The 25,167-nt window shown below is 43.6% G+C and overlaps 1 protein-coding gene across 1 annotated transcript in view; it reads right to left on the bottom strand.

Annotated features, from left to right (window-relative positions):
• The window catches only part of SLMAP (sarcolemma associated protein), a gene marked incomplete at its 3' end in the record, with an annotated part of 130,632 nt that extends 120,913 nt beyond the window's left edge, over positions 1–9,719 (bottom strand). Inside the window, exons 1-2 of the mRNA XM_015407061.1 lie at positions 9,643–9,719; positions 8,075–9,474 (exon numbers count right to left, since the gene is read on the bottom strand). Coding sequence (XP_015262547.1) covers positions 8,075–8,281 — 207 coding nt within the window. The remainder of the gene's footprint in view (positions 1–8,074; positions 9,475–9,642) is intronic.
• Between the last annotated feature and the right edge of the window lie 15,448 nt (positions 9,720–25,167).

Genomic DNA, 25,167 nt, shown 5'->3' with positions numbered 1-25,167 from the left:
TTCTGATGCTCTGTATTGCTTATTTTACAATATGTTTTGGGTTTTTAAAGTTAGCTGCCCTGAATGCTCCTATTACAAACAAAAGGTAGCATATTATGAACTAATAAAATGTTCAATTAATTTAAATATTTATTTGGCTTAATTTAATAAGACATTCTTTTTGTTCATTTGAAACAAAATGAGATGTCTGGAGTAAGGTTGCCTTTCAAAAATTTTGTTGACTTGCAAGTACCAAAGTATTCCTGCTTAAAAATTGGTGCTATGTGACTATACTGGACCAGTTCCAACAATTACAATATTAGCTCTGCGGCAGTGGCATTTGGTCTCCCTGCAGGAAAATCCTCACCAGTAGGAAATAACACTTCAGCTACTAACCGCTGGCATCCCTTTCCTTCCAGATTCCAAAATAAAAGATTACAATAATCAGTAAAATGTATTGGAATGAATAGTTATAGACACAATTCTCTCTTCTCAACACAAATTAGATAGAAATTGGGCATGTGAGAAATGTCAGGTTGTATTCTTCCAAGTTGACTGGTCTCAATGAATTATGAACTAGATCCTTGTTTTCTGCTTCAATGCTCAACAGGTACACCATCTGGAGAGGGAACTGTCTTATAACTCCATACTGATGGAACTGATATCAGATCTCTGAACTTTATTACATATGTAACTGCATTAGCTTTAAATCCTGCTGTTTGACTGCTTTCTCCCTCCCTGCTCCTACTAAAGAATTATTGACTAGAAGTACAGTAACTCACAGTTGTGTAACTTTTTGCACCATGTTGTTTCATTCATGCTTCTCCTTCCCTCAAAAAAGTAACAGGCCTATGAAGTCATCTATTGCTGTTCATGCACTACATTGCATGCTAGTTGATTCCTTTAACACTGAATACTTAAGAGAAATCTTCTGCTTCCCTCATTTTTAGTTATAAATGTTTATACCATATAACTTTTGATTACAAAGGCACTCGCTTCACAGACTTTTTACACATTCATATAAAAATACTGACCCAAATGTACTGCGATTAACAAAAATGGGGCATACAAATGATTATAGCAGTTTATCAATGGTATCAAAGAATCATGACAACCACATAATTACCTGCCCAGGTGTGCTTGAGCATATATTACAGCATGCTGAGAAAGCAACTTCCCACACTCCTTGTTGGGCATTGTAACGTGCTAACGGAAGCACAGCAAGAGCCAGAAAGGCAAGTATCTCTCCTGCTGCCCTCACTCTACAGACACACCAGCTGATCACACCACACAGCCCACACTAGTCCCCATCAGCCACAATTGTATGCTGAAACATCCCACAACAGTCCCAACTTTGATCTAGAACTCAAACTTACATCATGCTTAAAATTTACATTTAAAGTCGGTTTGCCTCTGTACACTTATTCTCGTGTGTCTATTCCAGTTTACAAACAAAACAACATACATCCATGCAATCTGAGTTATAAACACATACAACTTCTCTGAACAACTTAACGAAGGCTGATTTCTCACACATTAGGCCAACCAATCTGGCTTTATAATTTGGCATTCATCCAAAGCAAGTTACAACTGCTTCCAAGCAATCAGGTTCTCATACACACTATAATGTCGTCGTCATCACCACTTAAGCAGTAGTGACAATCACATTCACTGCTATTATAAGCAGGGTGGGTTGAATTTAAATCACGAGGGGGAGGAAAAGGCTGATATAAATCGCTGCTCTAAATCAAATCCATAATTTTATATAAATACTTAAAAATAAATACTATTTATTACTATAGGAGAGGAGAATGATGTCAGCCACTCTGGATCTCGACTGTGGAGAGATGGGGTATAAATGAAGTAAATAAACAAAATTCACTATAAAATATCATAATAGCAGCCCCACTTCACAGGTAAATATATCCACTCAAAGAGCCTTCCTGGGCTAAGGTGGATGCTTCCCTGGGGAACCTCCAAGTTTACAGAGAACTCTGATTTTTTTTAATTGGGAGAGTTAACCCTGCCATGCCTGTGAGATGTAAGGTGCCTTGAAGCTCACTGAGGGTCCCCAAGGGTCTGGGGAACAACAGTCTTTCCCAGGGAAAAGGATCATACAATGATCGAATTGCCACCAGATATGAGTTTCTGCAGAGAGATAACCATTTGTCCGAACTACCAAGAACGAGCACAATGGATGGCTATTGCCAAAACATGAGCTGGGCAGTAATACATGTGAGATGTGCATTTCATGTTGACTGGGGTAGGGGCACTAGGGTCCCATGAGGGGACAGACTTCCAAAATCAGGATTGTTAAGAGACTTGCAGCCAACTAGGACAGGAAGGGTTAAAAAGATCTGAGCAACCTGTTAATGCTGTTCAGATGCCAGGCCAAGCATTTGCTCCAGCTATGGGTTCAATGAGGGATGCTGAGGTAATGACTGTAACATTAAAGTTAGACAAGTGAATTTTTCCCTGTGTGATATGCTCTAGATTGTTAACCTGTAGTAAATAAAAATCCTTTTCACGTTTAAGAAAGCATACTGTGTTCAAAATACTTCCCATCTACCTAGTTGCTTGCACGCACACAGATAGAGGGGCAGTAGGAGATGGGAAACTATACACTCTCCACGTACATAGAGAGCCATTACTAGTGTCCAAACCACCAGTAAATGTGATTTGCTAAGTTCAGTTTGGTGATGGCAGAACCGAAGACGAAGGCAGGAAGTGAGAAAGTGCCCTTTCAGACACATGCACACAACCCCCTGCCCTACCGTCCTGAGGAACCCCAACCAAAAAAAACCAACACCATAAAATCTGTACATCTGTAGATGATGCAAAGAAAAATCTTTGGGAGGCATTTGAGGTTGCTATGAAAATGGAAGGAGTAAGAGGCTAAAAGAGCAGGTAGAGTGAGCAGCCAGAAAAGGTAGGGGGGGGGGGGGGGGGGGGATCATGAGGTTGATGATGGAAAAAAACATAAGGGAGTGGAACTTAAAACGACAGAAGAGGAAGACTGTGTTAATGGACAAGGGAACCAGAATGAAGGGGAAAGATCAGGACAGTGGATGAAAAAGAGCACGAGAAAGACGTGATAGGCAGAAGGAATGACTTTTCCCTAAGTTCTCATTTGGCAGCCATTGTTGGGGCTGACAATGAGGCTACTGGGACTTTCTCAGCCACAAAAGTGCAGTTGCAAAGGCTGGATTGTTTCTCTCCTTTGCAGCCCCCCTCAAAGGTAAGAGTTTGTTGCTTGGGCTGACCCAGCAACATTTTCTAACCTGCAAGTGCAGCTGCAAAGGCTGAAAGAATCGCATCTTTGTAGCCTCCCTCAAGCAAGCTAAAACCAAAGCTTTGATTTAAAATTGCATTTAATTTTCAAACCATCTTACAGTACACTATAAGTTTCTTAAATATTTAAGTTATCATTTTCACACATATTGTGCAGATCCTGGCAGGACAGTCAGGGAAACAAAGAGGAGGCATGCCTCCCCAATCAGTCTTCCCTTCCCCAGCCAGTGTTCCCCTTCCTGGGTAAGCTTGAGGTGTATGTGGGGGAACAGAGAAAGAAAGCAACTTTAACTTCAAATGCTTTCTCAAAGTCCCCCACCCTGCACTCCGGCTTGGAGAAGGAATTTGTCTCCTTAAATCCCTTCTCCAAGCCAAGTCAGGCAGCTTGGGGGGGGGGGGGTTGAAGTTGCTTTCTTTCCACCTCTCCCTCCCCCATCTATTGGCTTTCTTTCTACTTTCTTTCTTTCTGCTTTCTCTCTCTCTCTTTCTCCCCTCCCACCCCATCTAAAGCTAAATGTGTTCTCCAAGTTTGCCACACTGCTACACAAGCCAGCTGGCTTGGCTCAGAGAAGACATTTGTCTCTTTAAATCCCTTCTCCAAGTCAAGAAAGCTGGAGGGGGGGGTTGAAGAAAACATTTAAAGTTAAAGTTGCTTTTTTCCCACCTCTTCCTTCCTTCCTCACTCCCTCCCCATTTATTTGCTTTATTTCCACCTCTCTCTCTCTCTTTTCCCCTTCCTTCTTCCCCGTTTGCTTTCTTTCTACCTTCCTTTTTACCTTTCTTTCTCTTTCTTTCTACCTTCCTTTCTCTCTTCCTTCCTCCCACTCAAGCCCCCATCTATTTGCTTTGTTTCTCTTTCTCTTTCCCCCTTTCTCCTTCCCCATCTATTTGCTTTCTTTCCACCTTTCTTCCTCTTTTTCTCTCTTTCTCCCTTCCTTCTTTCCCTTTTCTACTTCCCCCTCCTCCCTCCACCTATATGCTTTCTTTGTTTCTCTTTCTCTCCACCTCTCTCTTAGACAAATAAATATCATTAGCAAACAAATAGGTATCTTTGGACAAATAAATATTATTATCAATATTTGTTTTTACCCCTTTTGTTTTTATTTTGGCAATCTCATTAAATGTTAAAAAGCAAATGTGCATATTTTCCAATAAAAATGTGTGTGTAATATTTGTTCATGTCTTGCAGCTCTCAAACATCTCATGTTCATCCTATATGGCTTTTAATGTTAAGCAATTTTGGCCACACCTGCTCTATACTCTGCCACCAGGACAGATTTTTGTAAATAGGTGCTCACTGGGATTTACACAAGATGCTTCTTTCCAGGGTTTCATTCCGCTTCAGTTTCTCTTTTGGCATGTAAGTGCTGTCCTGCTTCACCCCACTCCTCAAAAGTAATCTCAACTAGAAAGAAAGACTGGTACCAAGGTGATCTGGAGTAAAAAGTCACCCAGATAGATCATTGGGTAACATCTGTGGAAATCTGCCAGTCCAGAGCACAATAGTACAGGTGCTTACATGATGACTGACAAGAATGTTTTCCCCATTAATCCTTTAAAAAGTAAAGTACCTTTTGCTCAATTCATAAATGGATTGTAAATCCATTCTGAAGAGATTTTAAGTAAGCTCATGAAGTTCAGAATTCATTTTAACCCAGGTTGTTTTTTAAAAAGAAACTTACTGCAGCTGAAATTTAGATTTAAATACTGATTTTTAAGAACTCTTAACTTTTATCTACTCCACTTGTAAGATGCTGGGGTCATCAACTGATTATTCTGGCAATGGAAACTAGGTACCTTATGCTCTATGCCACCATAGTAGCTCGCCAGAAAAAGGAGCTCCTCTCAACTGATCTTCAGTGCCATCACTGTAAGTGGCCAGCCCAGCCAGTGCTACATCCACCAGTTCAGCAAGTGTCATGTGGCACAAGGAGCCAATAGAATTCTAACCAGTCATATGACATTGGCCCAGCTCTTCAGGCTGATGAGCCTGCTGCACAGGCTGAGCTACTTCCCTCTGTGCCCATCCCCACATACCGGACTGACTACCTGTCTGCCTCCTGGCTCACCTATCAGTTTGCCTCCAGCCTGCTCGCCCTGTTTTAACACATCCTGTACACATGGCTCTGCTGATCTCCCTTCTAACCTTAAAGAGCTACCGTTTCTTAGGCTGAAAGTTGTACAAGCCCCATAACTTTACACTGTGTTAAACAGAGAAATACTGTGGAGAATCCATGCACAGCTCTATCCCAACTACAAATTTCAGGGTAGAACAGGCACCTGGGACAGCGAGCAAGAGAAAGCAGCTTGGAGTGACAGCAGCTGTAGAGGAATGGAGTAAAGGAAGCACTAGCTCAGGCAAGCAATTCGACAAGTGGATGGTCATTTTCTAAACAATAATTACATTAAACATTTATCATCAGTAAGTAATAATAAATCATACCCACTAATTCTAGAATTGAAAAGTACAAGCAATTATTCATACCCAAACATGGCAAATGTATTTTTAAAACCTGTTGCTGATCTGAAAGCTAATAATGATAGAAACAAGTTGTGGCCTTGGTTTTAAAATCCTTTCATGTAGATGACCTGACACATTAGTGCATCTGAACAAACAATTTACAAAATCACCATCAGTAATTATTCTTACAAAACATGGAGAAATGACAGCAGGCATGATAACAGTGGCATGACATGTGCCATACACAGGATGGGATCAATGCTCCCTCTAAGCTGTGGAGTCTTGTGAGCAAAAATTCTACTCTGTGAGCTACTGGCATTAAAGTGGTGAGCGAGCGGTTTGGCTGCGGCATAAATTAGTTTGCTTTGGAGCCCTCCTTCCTGAGCTAGGACAAAAATGTCTGAGCCGGAGGCTTAAACACTGTGAGCTAGCTCACACGAACTCAGCTTAGAGGGAACACTGGATGGGACACTGACGGATCATTAACTACTTCAGACAACATCAAATTAAAATGTGTATGCTTTTTAAACTTGTAAAAATTTCTGTTAAAAATTGAACAAAATCCTTACAGTGTTGTGAGAATTCTTGCCATACATAAGAGTTACTCTATATAAAGTCCTATGAAATTCATGTTACAACTTAGCCTTATGAAATTCACCTTTCAGCTTGTCCCATCATGTTTAGTTGTTGCACAACATACAGGACTTCAAAATTTCACCAGCTGACTACTTAAGCTGGCACAACAGAGTAATTTTGCTAATACTTCAGAGCAGCATTCACCAGAACAGAAAATATTTACCAAGCATGTACAGAAAAGAATCAACAGGCGATAACGGCTTCGTAAGTAGGCACAGGGAAGCACATTGCTTTAATATGGTTACTGAAACATTTAACCCGAACTTTTAATTCAAATGTTTTGTTTCTCAGATAGCAATCTAAAATTTGGATTGCTTAGGCAAAAATTGGTTTGACTGTATCCGTTCAGTCCCTACTGAACAAAAACAAGCACTACACAAAGCCCCTCAACATTTAACAACAGCTGTTCTGACTTGAGAGGCCCGGCACAGGCTAAAAAGACATACCATTATGCACTAACTCTATCCCACTTGTTAAAAAAGTGTGTTTTTAAAAATCTCATTCCAAATGATATGATATCTATCATTCATACAACATTTTACTCCGTTCAATACTGTACCAAGACGACCATAACAGATCAGACAGCTTTATCCATATATGTGTGTCAGCTGCTTAAAATTAAGTGTTCTGTTGTCAAAGCTGAAATTCTCTTGCCAGAATATATAAATACCAAATAAGCCACATAAACCAAATACAGGCACACTGCTTTAGATCCAGTTAACTGTACCTAGGGGGAAAGCTGGGTGTATGTGTGGAGAGTATCTAGCTGCATTCATCCTGGATTGAACAGTTTTCTAGAAAACGTTACTTTGTTTACCACAAAAAATATAAGGCTTAAATTATTGTTTTAGTTTCTAAGGAAAACTAATCACTTTAAGCACTGCATTTCTTGGCTTGGCAACCAAACATTTAGCAATCGCACTCCGCTGCAACATTCTATTTTGTACAACTACAACACTATCCAGTTTCAGGCTATTATCACCCACTGGGTAGTATGAGATTTAGAGGCAATTTCTACCTGGGCATAGATTTAAGATTTAAAAGACTGTTGCCATATCCTAAGTATTTAGATGGTGCAATAAGTCTGGTGAACCAAGCATGGTGCATGAGCAATGCTAGCAGCACTAATGTTTGGGACAGAGTTGTGACTCCCCTTACAAAAGCTCCCCACAAGTTTTGGCTATCAGTCAGTAACATGGGAACAGTGACATACATATCACACTTTTAACCTCAGCTTCACAGCAGTATACCTAGTAATTCTTCCCTCTCCCATGTTATCCATACACCAACCTTGTTAGGCTGGTTAGACTAAGGCTGGCCCCAAGTTCATCCAAATAGTTCCACTGCTGAGTGGGGCCTGGAACATGGATCTTCACATTCCTAGCCATTCTGGCCACTGTGCCACACAGAGTCTCAAAAGGTAGGTGAACAGATAAGTGCAATTATTATAATACGATTTTCTCACAAGAGCATCACAAATTGATAACCAGTTCCTAAAGATCCAACCTCCTTAGCAAAATTCTATCCACTGAACTAAAAGCAAAGACTAATATAATTTACTTCCTAAGCAGTCACAATCACTATCTTAACTGGGCACCTTCACATTAGTTCTAATTTACAAACACATAAAACAAAAGCAAAACATTGATCAAAATGATACAACACAGAGCTCATCATACATCTTTTGGGAAATGCAAAATTCCTTACCTTTCCTGTCTTGTGGTCAAACCAGACAAGAGCATGGTTCCTAGACAGGACCTTACAGTCAAAGGTAGCATTGTTCTGAGCTGGTCGACAACGAGCCACCGAGCGGCCAATTTTGACAGGCTCATCCAGGTAGACATGGCGTTCTTGAAACGGGTGAGAGTTCGGACGGCAAGTGAAGATAGCCAACGCTGAAGGCATTGAGGACATATATGTGATGCCACACCAATCAGGAAAGAAGAGAAACTCTTCTTGATCCAAGCCACCCTCCACAGTTGATAAGCAAAATTCCCACCGCACGTCACATTAAAGCAGGCCAAGCATTACCTGCAAGTGAGATCTAACAATTTATAGCTGCAGTGTGTGAACTAATCCTGGCAATAATCCAGTAAAAAAGCTCCATTGTTTCCTTTAGTAAGGCCTGTAGTAAGTCTAAAAAGCTCCACTTTAATCCATATTTCTCAAGACTATGAACAAGCATTTGATGCCTCACAGGAGAAACAGAACTTGTTAAATTAAGGTGGGGACAGCTATAAATCCAAGAGGATGACTCACGCACAAATACTTGTTTGGGATGTAATGGATTCTGTTCCGTAAACACTGCCCAAGATTTTTTCTCAATACAAGAGAAACAATTAAAGGTTCCGGCAATGGGAAACCAAAGACAAGAAATTTACAAGAGTTAAGTACAAACTGAAGAATGACCAGAAAGCCTTTGCAACAAGAACAGGCTAACTGATCCACCAGTGAATCCAGGGTTCATCTTCTTCAGACATCAATGCAAAGTCACGAATGGGACGATGAGCAGGTTTGCTGACCCCTCAGCAGACAACTCAGGCCCTATCTAGAACTGTCAAAGGAACAGAGCAGACAACGAACCTGATTACTAATGGAAGAGAACTGTATTGCACTCCCCTCAAGACCTAAGGGTCAATAAACCCGAAAACATATCCAGGTCATTGAATAAAAGGCAGTTTCTTCAAGTGAAGGGAAAGAACTGACAGCAAGTTGGGCCAGGTGAGGAGGGAAGTTGAAGTGCTGTGGTCTGTTTAGTGATGGTCTCAGGCGCTGCAGATGACTTATCGCTGGAGGACGGGAGTCTGTCTGGCAGGACTCCCTGAGGAGGGTCTTGGTGCAGGGACGAAGGAGCTCTCCCCTGGAAGCGAAGGGGGGAAAGAGGACTGGCCGATGAAGGCCAGTGAAGGCTCTGGCGCCGCTGGCTCAGTGACTCTGCAGGTGGCCGAGACCGAGGACCTCGCTCCCTCTTCCCTCTCCTGAGGAGCGGCGCCTTTTGCTTGTCTAGAGGAGCTCAACCCCGTTCCCGCCGAGGGTGAGGCCTGGAGGCCGGGCGCCTTCGGATCGCTGTCTCAATCGGCCACCGACGGCGAAAACTTTCCCCCAACCTGTGAAATCAAAACAAACCCGGTCAGTCTTCGGGCTCAGGCGGGGCCCCGGTTCGACCCTTTTCGGCAACCGCTGGGCTCCTCGGCTCGGCAGAACCACGCAGGGCAAAAGGACAGCAAGGCGGAACGAAGCACCCCCCGCCCCCCCTTCCCGCCACCCACTCTTACCTTCCCAGCAGGAGCCGCCATAGTGCCTGCAAACCTACCCGGTGTAGCTGCAGCGGCAGCCGCGCTGCCGGGGAGGGGGGGAAGGGAATGGGGGGGAGGAGCCGCTTTGCAATGGGCCTGACTAAAAGAAAGGCTGAAGGCCGCCCATTCGCTTCTGCGCAGGCGCCTGCCCGTCGGTTCCCATAATACGCAAGGTCGGCACATGCGCAAAACAAATAGTGATGCTTTTCCTTTGCCCGGGTTATAGGGGTTGCCCATATTGTAAGTTTGGCCTGGTAACGCTCCTTCCGGGTACCGAAAGTAGTGAAGACTGAGCTAAAGAAAAAGATCTAAGTCGTGCCAGACAGTGGAAGTTCTCTAACGGGGAGGAAAGGAATAGAAGGCTAGGGACTAAAACAAACCTGGAGTGGTGATCTGGGATTAAATTTGACCCATCGTTCCCTAGGGTTGCCAGCCTCCAGGTGGGGCCGGGGGATCTCCTGCTTTTACAACTGATCTCCAGCTGACAAGAGATCAGCTCCCCTGGAGAAAATGGCTGCTTTGAAGGACGGACGCTATGGCATTGTACCATGCCAAGGCCCCTCCCCTCCCCAAACCCCACCCTCTCCTGGACTCACCCTCAAAGTCTCCAGGTATTTTCCAACCCAGACTTGGCCACCCTATTGTTCCCCCGCAAAGAGTGCCCAAACTCACACTAAGACGAAAGGGAATACCTTTTTTTCTGGAAAAATGATTCCCCGTAGAACATAATGGGAAAACCTTATTTCATATCATCATGGCTGTGGAACAGCCAGCAGAAGCACCACAATCCTAAACATATTTACTAATTAGTAAGTCTTAGTCTTACTTAGTTCCATGGCACATGCTTCCAAGCATATGTGTAAGAAGGCAATCCTTATTTTAGCCACTCCCAGGTGAATGCAAAAGTGGGCCTTGTGTTTCCAAATATTCTGAGGCTGAAACTTGAAGAGATGGGGGGGGGACATGCTAAGGACTAGGCTAAACAGTTAAAACAAGAAGGGAGGGGGAATACAAGGCCAAATGCAAATAGTTGTAAAGAACTCCAGATATCCAAAGAAAGAGGGTAACTGTCTAGGAAGCAGCACTTTCTATTCTGCTTCAATCAGACTTTAGGCCTGGCTTTGGGACTGAAACACTCTTGCTTGGCTGCTGGAAAAAGGATAGAGAATGTGACCTTGCTTGTTCTGGATCTCTTGACAGCTATCCGTTACTTTGGTATCCTTTTGGGACATTCAGGGTTAGGTTTGGGGTGGGCTATGCCATGGAGGCCCACCCAGGACGGACCGGCCACAGAGAACTCAGACAAAATGTGATCCACTGGAGAAGGAAATGGCAACCCATTCCAGTATCTTTGCCAAGAAAACCCCATGGACAGTAACAAAAGGCTAAAAGATATGACGCCGGAAGATGAGCCCCTCAGGTCGGAAGGTGTCCAATATGCTACTGGGGAAGAGCAGAGGGCAAGTATAAGTAACCCCAGAAAGAGTGAAGCGGCTGGACCAAAGCCGAAAGGACACTCAGTTGTGGATGTGTCTGATGGTGAAAGGAAAGTCCAATGCTGCAAAGAACAATACTGCATAGGAACCTGGATGCAACGAACATGAAATTAAGCAAACTCTGGAGCACGATGGAAGACAGGAGGGCCTGGCGTGATGTGGTCCATGGGGTCGCAAAGAGTCGGACTCGACTGGGCGACTGAACAACAACAACAAAAAGGAGCAGGCCTTCTGTATCATCATCCACTCCTGTTAGAGATTTGATATATCAAGCAAAGACCTTCCTTTGCCACCAGTGTGTGAGGGGTCATTTCAACCAGCAATGGACCTCATGGGGTACCCAAGGAGTCTATGAACCAGGCAACTTGACATAAGTGGACACAAAGATGAACACCAGGACTGGCAGGCCCCATAATCATGCCTAGGAAGTTACCCTGGAAAGCACATGAGATCTTGCTCTGACAACTGCGACTCCCCCCACCAGCTGACATCTGCATACTGCAGACAATGGACTTGCCTCCCCCCAGAGTTACTTCTTTCAATCGCTAATCCTATTGTTAAGTACGAGACTTCAGGCAGCTCATTAACAAGTGATTCAGCTTTATTAGACCAAGACAAGAACGAACACGAACAGGAGAGCAACAGGTTCTCTTTTAAACTATCTGGGCTTGGATAACCACGCCCACTGGTGAGTTAATAACCGATCAGAATAGTAATATAACAACCAATGGATGCATCTCCCTCCAGAACATTTCTTGTACCCTGATTGGTCTACTTCACAGAGTAGCCAATCAGACTGTGCAGTTTACGATACCAGGCTAGATAGGGTTGAAACTCAAGCTCAGGCATTATGTATACACAATATACCTATCAATCTGATCTCATCTCTCCTCTTCACATTTCCTTGATAATGAACATTCCTGACTTCTACTCCTTTCCCACACCCCAAACCCAGGTGGCTCATCAAGCAGTATCATTTCTGTTTTGATTAGTTTAAATTAGCAATCCAGTAGTCCTCAGGAACTGAACCCGAATTGTACTTTGCATCTAGAAAAGAATCTCTGGTCCTTTTTGTCCACTCCTGTGAACTCTATACAAAGTTCCCAAACGACGTTGTTTTATCCCTGATTAATATAACATCCATAAAGACTGGACATTCCTGGTGCCTAATCATTCCTATTGAAAAGCAGGGCAGAATGGGGTGCCGACGACTGGGGAACCATTCACAGATGTTGCTGTCTGAACATGCATTTTAAATCTTCCAGGCAACAACAATGATATTGGACTAAAGAGCATGTCTGGCCACAACCTTTGATGTCTTTGGAATCGGCCAGGAAAAGGTAATTGAAATTTTTGAGACAGCATTTTCAGTAGACAATATGGATAGAAACTAAGTCATGGATAACTAAGTGTATAGTCATAAGATCTATATAAAGGAGCTCAAAGGTGAAGGTGATGACCAAGATGGAACTTACCTGGGAAAAGTGTGGTAATTGCAGTTAAACATGTTGGCTTGTTTCATCATGGAGTGGTCTGAAAGTGCTTGAAAGACCAAGGCTGAAGAAAACAAATGAGAGAGGAGATGGAGACTAAAGATAGAATGTGTTTATGATCAAGGGAAAAGCCTTTAGGACTGCAGGTGGAAGGGAAAGTTTTTTTTTATGCTGGTTGAAGGAAAAAATGGGCTAGAGTGATTGATGGAAATTCAAAACAGATCTTGCCATTCTTCCATTTAAAGGACTGGAGAATCTTTGGTAGAGAGGGGTGGAGGGGCTAACTAGTAAGGAACCTAAATAACAACAAAGATTTACAAATATACTAGACAATATAAACTTAATCTCCTGGTAGGTCTAAGTTTAGGAGCAAAGAGAATGGAAATTGGAAGGAAACATGTTTATATTCATGGTATAAATTTGAAAACACTTGGAACAGGCATTCATTATTTGCCTAGACTGGAGCTCATATAATAAAGCTGTGGTGATATTTTAAAAGCCTACATATAAATCGCTATAAATCACGTTGTTTGAAATGCAGGATTATTTTGCATATGACTTGAGGCAAATCAATGGCCCAGAAGGGAATGCTGAATTTAGGCAATAATTTATGGAAAGTTATGCAATACAGACAACCAGTTCTGACTGAATTAATCTACTTAGACTTTGCTGCTGCCTGGCATGTTGCCCCTGATTATCAGCATTTTTGCCAGGCAAGCCTCCCATCATCCTTTCATAAAATACACTAGCAGAAACGCATGCGTAAAAATGCTTCAGCAAGGGGACAATGCCATCCAGGTTTACAAAATGTCAGCAAATGTCCTGTTATACTGGCTCACAGACTAAGAGTAAGGTAACTTAAAATGCACTGCTCAAAATTAAAATTATGATAACCAGGAAAGCGCAGCTCAATTTAAAAATTAAATTTAAGCCCTTCTGTAAGCCACCATCCTGCATCTTTCAGCGAATTCACATTTCTAGCTTTTCCAAACTGCAATCAGTCTATTTCCCCCGTCTCCTCAGCTGGGAGGAAGGGTTATCATTTTCTTTGCATTCAATTTCTGATGGTTCTCTACATAGAGAACTATCCTGAGAGTTAGCTCGTGTTGACAAAGCATCTGTTATTAAGGAACATGAACATTATTTAATCATAGGCCCTGAATTCATCAGGTGTGTGCATGTCACTACAGGCCAAATAATAGATAAACAGACACATTCAAAGTAACTGGATAGAAAACCCACAGCACCAATGTTGTTAAAGTGATCTCATGCTTCTGCAGATCTCTTAGAGCCAAACCACGTGATGTTGGGGGATCTGTAATCCCCTGATGTGTAATTTAGCTGCATTAAGCAGCTGCAGGGCCCCCCAATATAGATCAGGGATGCAATGCTGGGGGTTGGGGGCCTTAAGTATGAATTTCTTTTAGCCCCGATATAGAAAAAGACAGGCAAAATATGAATACCTTTCCCCACCCTCTACCAATCACTGTATGTAGTTTGGCCATAATTCCCAACTTTTGAAGTAGTAATGTTAGGAACAATAGGATGGATTTGGCCGGATTATAATATAAGCAACTCTGTCAAATGTTATGGAATATCTCTAGCTATTTAGTCTGATCTGGAAATCTGTAACGCATGTTGACTCTGACTCCTCTTTTTCCTCACTTAACCTCATATTATTTTATCTTTGGTACTAAATAAAATGAACATTTGAAAACACGCATAATCAAGGAATAAACTGATGGGTGAAAGAGTTCAGAAACCTGATGCAATTTGTACAATCTCCAAGTTTCTTCAAATGGTGAAGACCTAAGTGAAAATTCAGAAATGGAATATATTATAGAGATAGATTAGATGATAGATAGATGATAGATAGATGATAGATGATAGATAGAAACATGTTTCATGCCAATGTTTTGAACAAACTATTATTTACTGAGATGGAGTGAGATAGAATTAAATATATTTTGGTTCACAGTGTGGATTATGGACTAAAACAGGAGTTCAGTGGCAATTTTATACCACCATAACCTTTTGTGTATAGGAGCAAACTTCATCAAATGCATTGGGAATATAAACACATCAAGCGAATTGATGTACACTACAAAAGGGGGAAGGGGGAATGTTACAAAGACAGGCTGATGCTAAACAATATCTAATCCAAAACCTAATCAGTTCACTTTGCATAGGTGTGACACTCCCAAAGATTGTTAGGCAGGCAAAATGTAAAATTCCATACAGGATGAAATGAGATAAGTAGAAATAGGAAGTTACATAAGTAACTGTTGTTTTTATGTTTTTTGTACGTATTTTAGCTCTGGTCTTAATGATGTGTTTCTGTTGGCTTTAACAAGATGTGGTTTTATTGTACATGTTTTGTCAGTTACCTTGGTACAGATTAGAAAGGCAGGGTATACATTTTGTAAAATAATTAAGTATATCTGAAGTAATTAACATACTATAAGATTTCCTGAGGCAGTCCAATACAATGAATGCTTAATCAGTGTACAATATTTCAGCCTTACTACAGATGAATTATTGTAATGTAGATATACTATTGAATAATTTGGTAGTTATTATAAAGCTTAGATGAATATCCAAATTCATTGCTGCTCCTGAATTACATTATAGGAATATTTATTTCCTACGCTGTTTATTTTAAAATATTCTGTTTGTGCATGATAATGCTGAGATCACCATGTTGGCTGGAATTCAAACTTCTGCTTTAGGTGTGGCCAAGGGCTTGGCATGTCATGTTTAAGTTTCTCTCTTTACATGGTAGACCTTGATGTGCCATAGCACACACTACATTGTAGTGCCTCACAGTTTCAAAAGAGATTTGCTGAGGGTCTGCTGTTCAACAAACATGAGCCAAAAACCTCCTGAACACACAGAATTAGGTGCATGGTCTTTTGGAACCAGGCCCATATAATGGCCCTTTTCAAACTTTGTATTCTATTTTAGTAACAACTGGTTGCTTATGGTTTTTTTCTGTCATTTCAGACAGACCCGTTTTAGTAACCGGCTACTAGCAGAATTTATTTACCTGTTCACACAAACCTGCTTGCATCAGGTTAGCAAAGAGTGGTTGAGCCACTCTTGAGGGAAACTGCTTTCTTCCATTCTCTACCCCTTAATTGCACTTCTGACTTGCTGTGGTGTGCTGTTTAAAATGTTCACAGTGCTTCCTACAATGCCACTCCCCTGTCCTTGGACTTTTTAAATGTTCTAAGTTGAGCACTATAGCGCTAAACCAATATAGCACTTCAGTGTTATAGTGGCACCACTGAGATGCCTTGACTCCACTGACTCAGTGGAGTCAAGGCATCTCAAGTGCTTTATTGATACAGTGAGGTCGCTGCTGTTGTTACCTGGAAACAAGAGAAGTAGCTTATTGGGCAGTGGGTGCTCAGGGCATCAGTGATTGGTGTGACAGATATTGCTAACCTAAGAAGGTGTCTGTAGCAAACATCCTGATGTTCACTCATCCATGCAACACATCCATGCCCAAACACAATTGGCTGGTGTCTTGTTCCCAAGTGGATCACGGGTATATATCTCATATTGTTTGACCCTTGAAGAAGGCCTGATTGGGTCGAAACTAGTTAGGTCACAGTAATTGTTCCTTGTATACATATAATTTGTATTTGTTAACAAGGCTTTCATTGGGCCCTTATATGTTTTTTTTTACTTTTATCAAAATAAACACATGTATTTCTACTTATAATAAGATTATATGAGGTTTTAACTATTGTCCCCCATCAGGTTTTTTCCTTACCTTTTCAGTTCTTGATTCAATGTTATTGAGTTACGTTTCCTTCCCCTCCTTGGTTCTGCTTCTCTTGGGGATCCTCAGCTTCCTGAGGTAAGTGCAGGGTGCTAACCCCAGATACTCCCCCTTGGCCTGGTCATGGCTGGTGGATCCATTGTCTCAAAGAGGCATTATAAGCGGTCAGCATTGATTTGGCTCCCACCTGCCTGGTACCTCACAGAGACTGAGACAAATACTGCCTGAAGACCTGATTGCTGTGGTCCTTCTTGTGTGATAGCCATTGGAGCAGATTATGATTGTCTGTTACAAGGACAAAGGCATTATTGGCAAGTTAGTACTGAAGAGCCTCAACTGCCCATTTTATGGCCAGAGACTCTTTTTCCACAGTGGCATATTGTGTCTTGGCTGGCTATAGCTTGCCGTTCAGGAATACTGTTGGAAACTCCTGACCATCCCACTCCTACGAGAGTATTATCCCCAAGGCTTGTCTCAGAAGCATTTGTTTGCAGCAAGAAGGGCTGACTGAAGCAAAAGTTCTTGAGGGCAGTTGGGCAAGAGAGAGCTGAGTGAGTCAAAGCCTGCAGGCCTCCCCAGAGTCCACCATACCTGGTTTGGCTGTTCCTTCCACAAACAATTGGAGAGTGGAGCCAACTGGGTGGCGTAGTGAGGGAAAAACCTGCTGCAACACCCTAAAAGCCCAAGGAAACTGCCAAGAGCTGTCATCCTAATGACATCCTGTCATACTTGCCATTTGGTCTGAGGTCAGGGGCATTTTCCCAAGGAGGCATTATTTTCTGGTAAATGTCTGACCTGGCCATCTCTTACAATGAACCCCACGTACTGAAGCTCCTGGAAGACTATGTGGCTCTTGGCTGGGTTGGCCTTCAATCCATCTTGATCCAAGGCTCTTAGGACCTCCTCCAAGTGCTGTAGGTGGCAGTCCCAACCTGGGCTAGACAATAATGTCATCTATGCAGGTGGCCACAAAGGTATGGCATTCTGCCAAGACTGCGTCAACCAGCTGTTGGAATATTGCAGCTGCCCCATGTGATCCAAATGGAATCTTTCTGAACTGGAGGAGTCCATGGATGGTGGTGAAGGCCATCTTCTCCCAGTCTTAAGGCACATAGGAACCTGCCAGTAGCCCTTGCTGAGGTCTATGACAGTCAGGGGTTGAGCAGCCCCAAGTTGGCCTGTTAAGATGTCAGCCCTCAGCATAGGGTATCTTTCAAAGTGGGCCACTTTGTTGAGTTCCTAGTAGTCAGTGCAGAACTTCATACTGCCATCAGGCTTTGGGACCAGGACAATGGGGCTACACCATGGGCTACAAGAGAGCTCATTCACACCTAGGCATAGAATCTCATCGGTCTCTTTCACTGCTGCCTACCAATACTTCCTTGGGATGGTTTTCCAGGAAGCCCAGGCCACTTAGTTTGGCTTTGTGGATAACGTACTGTATCACAGTTGTTTCCGTAGGCAATCCAGAAAATATTCCTGGAACCAGCTGGAGAAGGCATTTTATGTCATTGTCCTGTTGCGTCAACAGGCAGTGGTCAGTCTTCAGGAAAACTCCTGATTCTGCTTAGGCTGTCCAAGGTAAGTACCTTCCTCTAGCTCTAAGAGGTCCTCAGCCAATGTGCACCCCTCCACTAGCTGGTTATACCAGCGCTTCAGATGATTCATGAGGAGGCAGCAGATGTCTCATGATCCAGAGCCACATTGGATGTCATAGGTGAGAGGGCCAATGGCCAATACAATGGAAAATGGCCCCTGCCAGGGTTCCCCACCCTGGGGCTCTCTGATGGACCAGGACTTTGTCCCCCAGCTTGAAGACCTGAGGTTATGTACTCTGGTTGTATTGTGTCTTCTGTGCTGCTAGGCTGTGGCTACCCATCACTGGGCTTCCATTAATGCCCAATCCAACTTGTCTCACAGCTGCTGGATGTATGTGTTGGGAGGAAAGACCTTGGCTGGTGGCAGGGTCATTCACTGCTTATCCATGAGGCCTAAAAATCCACAGAGTCACTAGCCATACAACAATTTGAATGGGCTGAAGGCTGTCGAGGCCTGTGGGGTGTTGTAGGCCACAAAGAGGAGTAGATTGACGAAGAGGTCCAACTTGCCCAATCAATATTGTGAGTAACAAACGAGAGGAAAGACTGATATAAAATAGGTTTCAAAGAGGGTTACCAATCAAATTTTCAAAGTTAGTACAATCTCCTTCTTTTCAGAGTTAAAACTTTATGGTATTTGAAATTAACACTGAAGAACTGAAATATCAGTATATAATATAGTAGTCCATTATTGAAGAAGGCAACTGAAATGAAAGACCTATCCAGACTCTTCATTAGGATTTAGGGTTTTTGGACTTATGACTTGTGGATCTGTAATTATTTGTAATAATTGTATGATGCATTATGAATTTTTGATATGAAAGTATCACCTATGAAGCTTATGTATGAATATAACACCATACAAGAACTGATAATACATTAGATATACTTTTATTAGCATTATTAACAGTTTTTCCTCTTGCTTGTTACTCATATCTGTTTCGACTGTGAAACTTCTGTTAGCTTTCCAGTTAATATTGTGCCAACTTTTGCATAGCCGCTTTCAGTATCTGATTGAACCGCTTTACCAGGCCATCTGCCTAGGGGGGTAAAGTGACATAAAGATTTGCTTAACTGCAAGGTCTTAGACAGCTGCAGCATGAGAGCCTCCCAGAACACTCTTCCTTGATCCACTGATATCTCTTCCAGTAGTCCCCACCATGAAGAAGAAGTGTAACAGTAATTAGCGACATTTCTGAGAGCTGGGTGGTATAATCTACCACTACTAAGATGTATCGGAAGCCTCTTGGTAGAGGCCCTATGAAGTCCATGGCCATGCAGTGAAACAGGGTGGGTATCAGTAGCAATGGTTCCAGAGGAGCCCTTAGTGGTGTCCTGGCATATCGGGCAGGATTTACAATGGGCCTTGACATCTGGGAAGATGGCAGGCCAAAATAAGTGGTCCAGGACCTGAGCTAACATTTTGCCTGGCCCCTGGTGTCCATCCCAGAGGTTTCTTGTACCTCGATGCAGTACAGGTCCAGCACCAAGAGCTGCCAGACCTCTCCAGGCTTTCACAGATCCTTGGTCAGCTGGGACCAGACCTCCTGGTTCCATTCCACCCAGGGAAGGCATTATGGGTCCCATATCTGCCCCTTGCATCACACGCCATCATTGGGCACCCTTGCTGAAAGTGACCCATCTTTCCACATGTATAGCAGGCCCCTTGGGAGCCAGAATAACCCTCTCCCAGTGGAGGCCTGGCTGTCTCCTACAAGGGGGTCAGGGCTGGCCTGGAGATCCAATGTAGCATCAGTTATTCTGAGAAGGACCCCAAAGAAGCTGCTGCAATGTTCTTGGTTGCAGCTGCAGGTGAGCCCAACCCTCCCAACATCCTGGCAAATTGGGGTGATGGACTCTGGGGCTAGCTGTAGCCCCTGACAGGGCAGCTAGAACTCTCTTTGTAGCAGTTTCCATCACAGTGTAATTCTCAAGGAGGGTTGTCAATACTTTCACGGAAGCTGGCTTACTCCTTAGTGGGCACAATCTGATGACCTGTTTGGCTACCACCTTCTCCATTAACATCACCTCACCTGGAGTCCAGGGTCCTAGCCAGCAAGTAGCCAGTTCATTCACCTTGTCCATGACCATCCTGGGCCAATTGCCCTTCCAGTGATGTGCTCTAAAACATCGGTGATTTCATACTGATCTAGTATTGCTGCCTTGAGCATATTATAATTGGCGGCTTGGTCCTTGGGGAGGCCTTGCAATGCCACCTGGGCCCCTCTGGTCATGCTGTAGGACCACTGGATGTAGGACCACTGGGACCAGGGCCACTGGGCAACTTTAGCTGTCCTCTCATATCCAGTGGGGCCCTCACCCTGGTATGGCTTGTGGTGATCGGCTTGGCTGCTCCTACATGTTGGGGCCTGTAACAAAATGGCTGCCAGGCAGAGGTAGCAGTTTCTCTTAAAATGGCTGCCAATCTGGTAGTCCTTCTGGAGGGGGGAGGGGCTCCATAGGGGACAATGGGGCTGCCATACCTCCCTGCCTACATTTCCCAGCAGCTTTGAAGAAAAAGTGAAGGAAAATAGGGACCCTCCCCGGGGGCAGAGCCTTGCAGATAAAGGCTTCTGCCCATCCAGGGAGGGCCTACCTCCCTGCCTTCATTTCCCAGCAGCTTTGAAGAAAAAGTGAAGGAAAGTAGGGACCCTCCCCAGGGGCAGAGCCATGCAGATAAAGGCTTCTGCCCATCCAGGGAGGGGCTGATCTCAGCCTTCATCTTAGCCTTGGACTACAGCTTTGAGGGACTGCACATAGGTGGGACTCCTGCTACCTCACACTCTGTGGGCCACCCTGGCCACTATAAATCGTGGTAGAGAGCCAGGGGGGTAGCAGTATTGGTGACCAGTCCTGAGGGAGGGGCTGAAGTTTCATTCCAATGACAAAGAGGGGGAGACGGAATCCTGTCCTGCAGCCACCCACTACAGAGGTAGTTAGGTCAGGGATCAGGGTGTGTGTAGGGACAGAGGAATTGTGGTTTGATCCTGTTTATTTTCTGCCCGGTTGCGTTGAAGTGCTTGTTTTACGTCTGTGCCTAACCTTGTATATAATTTAATTAAACCTTCTTTTTGAATTATAAAACCTGGTAGTGCTTTGACCCACAGAGTCTTCCCCGCTCAGCATGTTACTCATGGCAAAGGAAGACCAGGGAAGCCAAACAGGCCCAAATCGGAGGGGTTGCCAACTCTCTAGGGAGTACCCAAAGATTAAGGTATTCATTTCCTTGGCTTGGGGAATCAACCAGAGGGGTCTGTCCCTCTAGGAAGGCAGTGTAAATTCAGTGACTGGTGGCAGCGACTGTGGAAAGGAAATAGTCCCACCAGGCAGGCTGGGCAGGCGAAAATAGGGGCTGCTCAGTCTCTCAGGGCTGAGGGCGGGTCCCCGTTTCGCCACAGGGCCTGTCAATGGAGCTGCTTCTCCTGGGAATCCCTGGCCTCCTGAGGTAAGTGCAGAGGGTGCCGACCCTGGACATATACATTTGGTACATGGTTTTCTTTTTGTCTTTATGTCCTGCAGTAACAGGATAAAAAGGGATACATTCCAGACCAAAAGGATTTTTATCAACATTTGTGAAAATGCCTGTAGAATATATTATGTTAATTTAGACTCCTGATCATAAAGGAGAAAAGGTATCTGACAGTATAGCCTATGCAAAGTTTCTCCAGTCTAAGTATGTTGAAAGCAATGGGTTTAAACTGGAGTAACTCTGCATAGGATTGCAATTTTAGTGTGCTTGAAGGCACTTATAATGAAAGCTGAATATATACAACATCTAATTAATGTTAATCTAGCTAATTAAGGTTAGACTGCAACTAATACGTAGTGAATGCTTTAAGCTGGCTGTTCCTTAATCCAGCAAGAAAAATAAGCCAATATGAGGCAGATGTAAAGAGAGAATAGATGTAGCTGCAGGGAATCACATGGCATGCAAGCAATTTCCTTTATGTGTGTTTCTTGATTCATACAACTGTGTTTATGACATGAAAATACAAAGATAATCCTACATTCCCAAGGCTCTTGACCACAGTATTTTTTCAATTCAGCTGTTGTTTTTGTTTTTGCAGAATTCATACAGCTAATTGTTGGAGGCTATAAATGGACACAACCAAGAGCCCTGCTGGATCAGAGCAGTGGTCCATCTAGTCCAGCATCATGCCTTACACAGTGGCCAACCAGTCACTCTGGAGGGCCAACAACAGGGCACAGATGCCAAGGCCTGTATGTTGTGTCATGGGATTATAAAATTTGTATAGTTTAGAATAATATGAAGTTTAAAATTGTTTTGAAGAATCTGTGCAGAAGAAACTGTTTGGTGTTGTGTTTGATTAAGGCCAAATGTGAACATTATAGAATTCTCACCTGACCTCAGCTCCAGACTAGTTAGGGTTGCTAACTTCCTGTTGGTAAAGTCCTGGCAATCTGGGGGATGAAGCCAGGGTTTGGGGAGGGGAGGGAGCTCAGCAGGGTATAATTCCATAGAGTCCATCACACAAATCAGTCATATTTCTCCAGGGGAACTGATCTGTCATCTGAAGGTCACTTGTAATTCTGGAAGATCTCCAGGCTCTACCTGAAGGCTGGCAACTGGGGATGCCAGCCTCTGGGTGGGATCTGGGGATCCCCCAGAATTACAGCTACAGAGATCAGTTCCCCAGGAGAAAATGGATGCTTTGGAAGATGGACTCTATGGCATTGTACAATTTGTACTCCACTGAGGTCCCTGGATCTGGCAACCCTACCCCCACCATTCCTTGTCAGTGGCCAGGGGGCACCTGGCAACCCTAAGACTACAGGTGCATAAACTTACTGAGGAGTAAGTCCAACTGAAATAAATACTTACATCTGAGTGAACATATACAGCTCTAATTTGTAACTAATTTTTAAGAGGGATCTTGAACTGAACAAGGAATGAAGCAATAGCACATTAGCTCCATCCACAGACTCACTTACAGAAGCCAAAGTGGTTCTTTAAAGCCAGTGTAAATAGCCACAGAGGTTCAGCTAGAATTGTCCCTTTCATGCATCTCAGCTGCTCATTTCTGTACATCTGTCCTTTTCATTTATGCAAAGGAACAAACAGCAGCAGAGGTGCAAAAAGGGCCCAGTTCTCACTGATTCAAGGTGCTAGTTTTGACCTTTAATGTGTTAAAATAAATTGAGACCAGATTATTTTAAGACTAGCTTTTCCCCGTTAGCCTTACCCATACACTTTGTTCATCTAGGGAAGCACTACCCTGTGTTCCACAACTGATAGGAAGTAGTTACATGAGACAGGGCCGCCCTGGTGGTGGCCCCAAGGTTGTGATTTTTACTTTGGTATGAGGCTCAACTTGCTTCTTCCCTTGTTCAAGAGGTTGCTCAAAACAATACTGTTTTAGAGGACATTTGAATTCTTAAATACTGACTATTGTTGCTGACTTGCTTCTTTATTCTGCTTTTATAATAGCTCCGTTATGAGTAGTTTAATATGTTGATTGTTGATGCTTTAAAAAATGTTTTGCCTTTGATATTTTATTGTAAGGCACTTGGAAGGCTGAGCCTGGCCAAAAAGTGGATGGTTGCCAACCTCCAGGTGCAGCCTGAAGATCTCCTGGATATGTAGCTGATCTCCTAAGGGCAGAGATCAGTTCCCTGGAGAAAACAGCTGCTTTGGAGAGTAGACTCTATGGCTTTATACACATCTGAGATACATGCCCACCCCAAACCCCATCCTCCCCAGGCTCCACCCCCAAAATCTACAAGAGTTTCTCAACTCAGAGATGACAACCCTATAAAAATCTGACTAATATTAGAGATTGGAACTACAAAACAAACGGATAGTAGTTATTTGGGATTAATTAAAATAGAGAATTTTAATTAATAGACTTCACGTTCCTGGGATCCAAGATCACTGCAGACGGTGACTGCAGCCATGAAATTAAAAGACGCCTGCTCCTTGGAAGGAAAGCGATGGCAAACCTAGACAGCATAATAAAAAGTAGAGACATCACCCTGCCAACAAAAGTCCGCATGGTCAAAGCAATGGTATTCCCAGTAGTCATGTATGGCTGTGAGAGTTGGACTATAAGGAAGGCCTAGCGCCAAATAATAGATTCTTTTGAAATATGGTGCTGGAGAAGACTCTTGAGAGCCCCTTGGACTGCAAGGAGGTCAAATCAGTCAATCCTAAAAGAAATCAACCCTGACTGTTCCCTGGAAAGCCAGATATTGAAGCTGACGCTCAAATACTTTGGCCACCAAATGAGAAGGGAGCACTCACTGGAGAAGACCCTGATGCTGGGAAAGATTGAAGGCCAAAGAAGACGGGGACGGCAAAGGATGAGATGGTTAGACAGTGTTATCAATGCAACGAACATGAAATTAAGCAAACTCCGGAGCAGGACGGAAGACAGCAGGGCCTGGCATCACGTGGTCCATGGGGTCACGAAGAGTCGGAGTCAACTGTGCGACTGAGCCCACATTGCGGGGAGGGCGGGGTATAAATCAAATCAAATAAATAAATAAAACAACAGCAACAGCAAAAATAGAGAAAATTGTTTGCCTCTATGAGAAGTATCAGAATTCAGCAGAGAAAAAAGCATGGGCCAGCGCAGGTCAGAACCAGAGAAAGAAGCATGGCCCAGCGCAGGTCAGAACCAAGGCCTTTTCTGAACAAGCACTAACGGTTCTTGATTTGTTAAAGAACTCTGTGCCTCCGCCTTAGTACGTGCGTATGTACATGAGGAAACGCTTAGCTCACTATCTGGATATGAAATAGATAACTCACGTGTGTCTGTATACATACATAAACATATATACACTCACGCTGCCTGTGTGCGTATACACACAAACATGCTTTTTCCTCAGGCAGCTGCGGGACGTTTCTTTTCCTCAGTGTTATGTTTCTCCCCGCCCCACCCTCTACATTGCCCATTTGGATTCTCCCATCTCCCTCCTCTAGGGCTGCTTTGGATTCTCCCATATCGAAAGGAGGGGGGCGGGAAGCGGCAGTCGCGGCCCCAGAGACGTGCGTCATGAGGTTTTCCTTCCTTTCGGGTTAGTGAGAGAACCGGCTCCCGAGCAACTCAAGCAGAGGGCAAGAGGAATTTGGCCGGGGGTGGGGGGGAGGGAGGTGCACTGCTACCGCC

The sequence above is a fragment of the Gekko japonicus genome, unplaced genomic scaffold (genome assembly GCF_001447785.1).
Source record: "Gekko japonicus isolate JY-2015 unplaced genomic scaffold, Gekko_japonicus_V1.1 scaffold2234, whole genome shotgun sequence".
Lineage (NCBI taxonomy): Eukaryota > Metazoa > Chordata > Lepidosauria > Squamata > Gekkonidae > Gekko > Gekko japonicus.
This window is presented reverse-complemented; position numbering and strand designations above follow the sequence as displayed.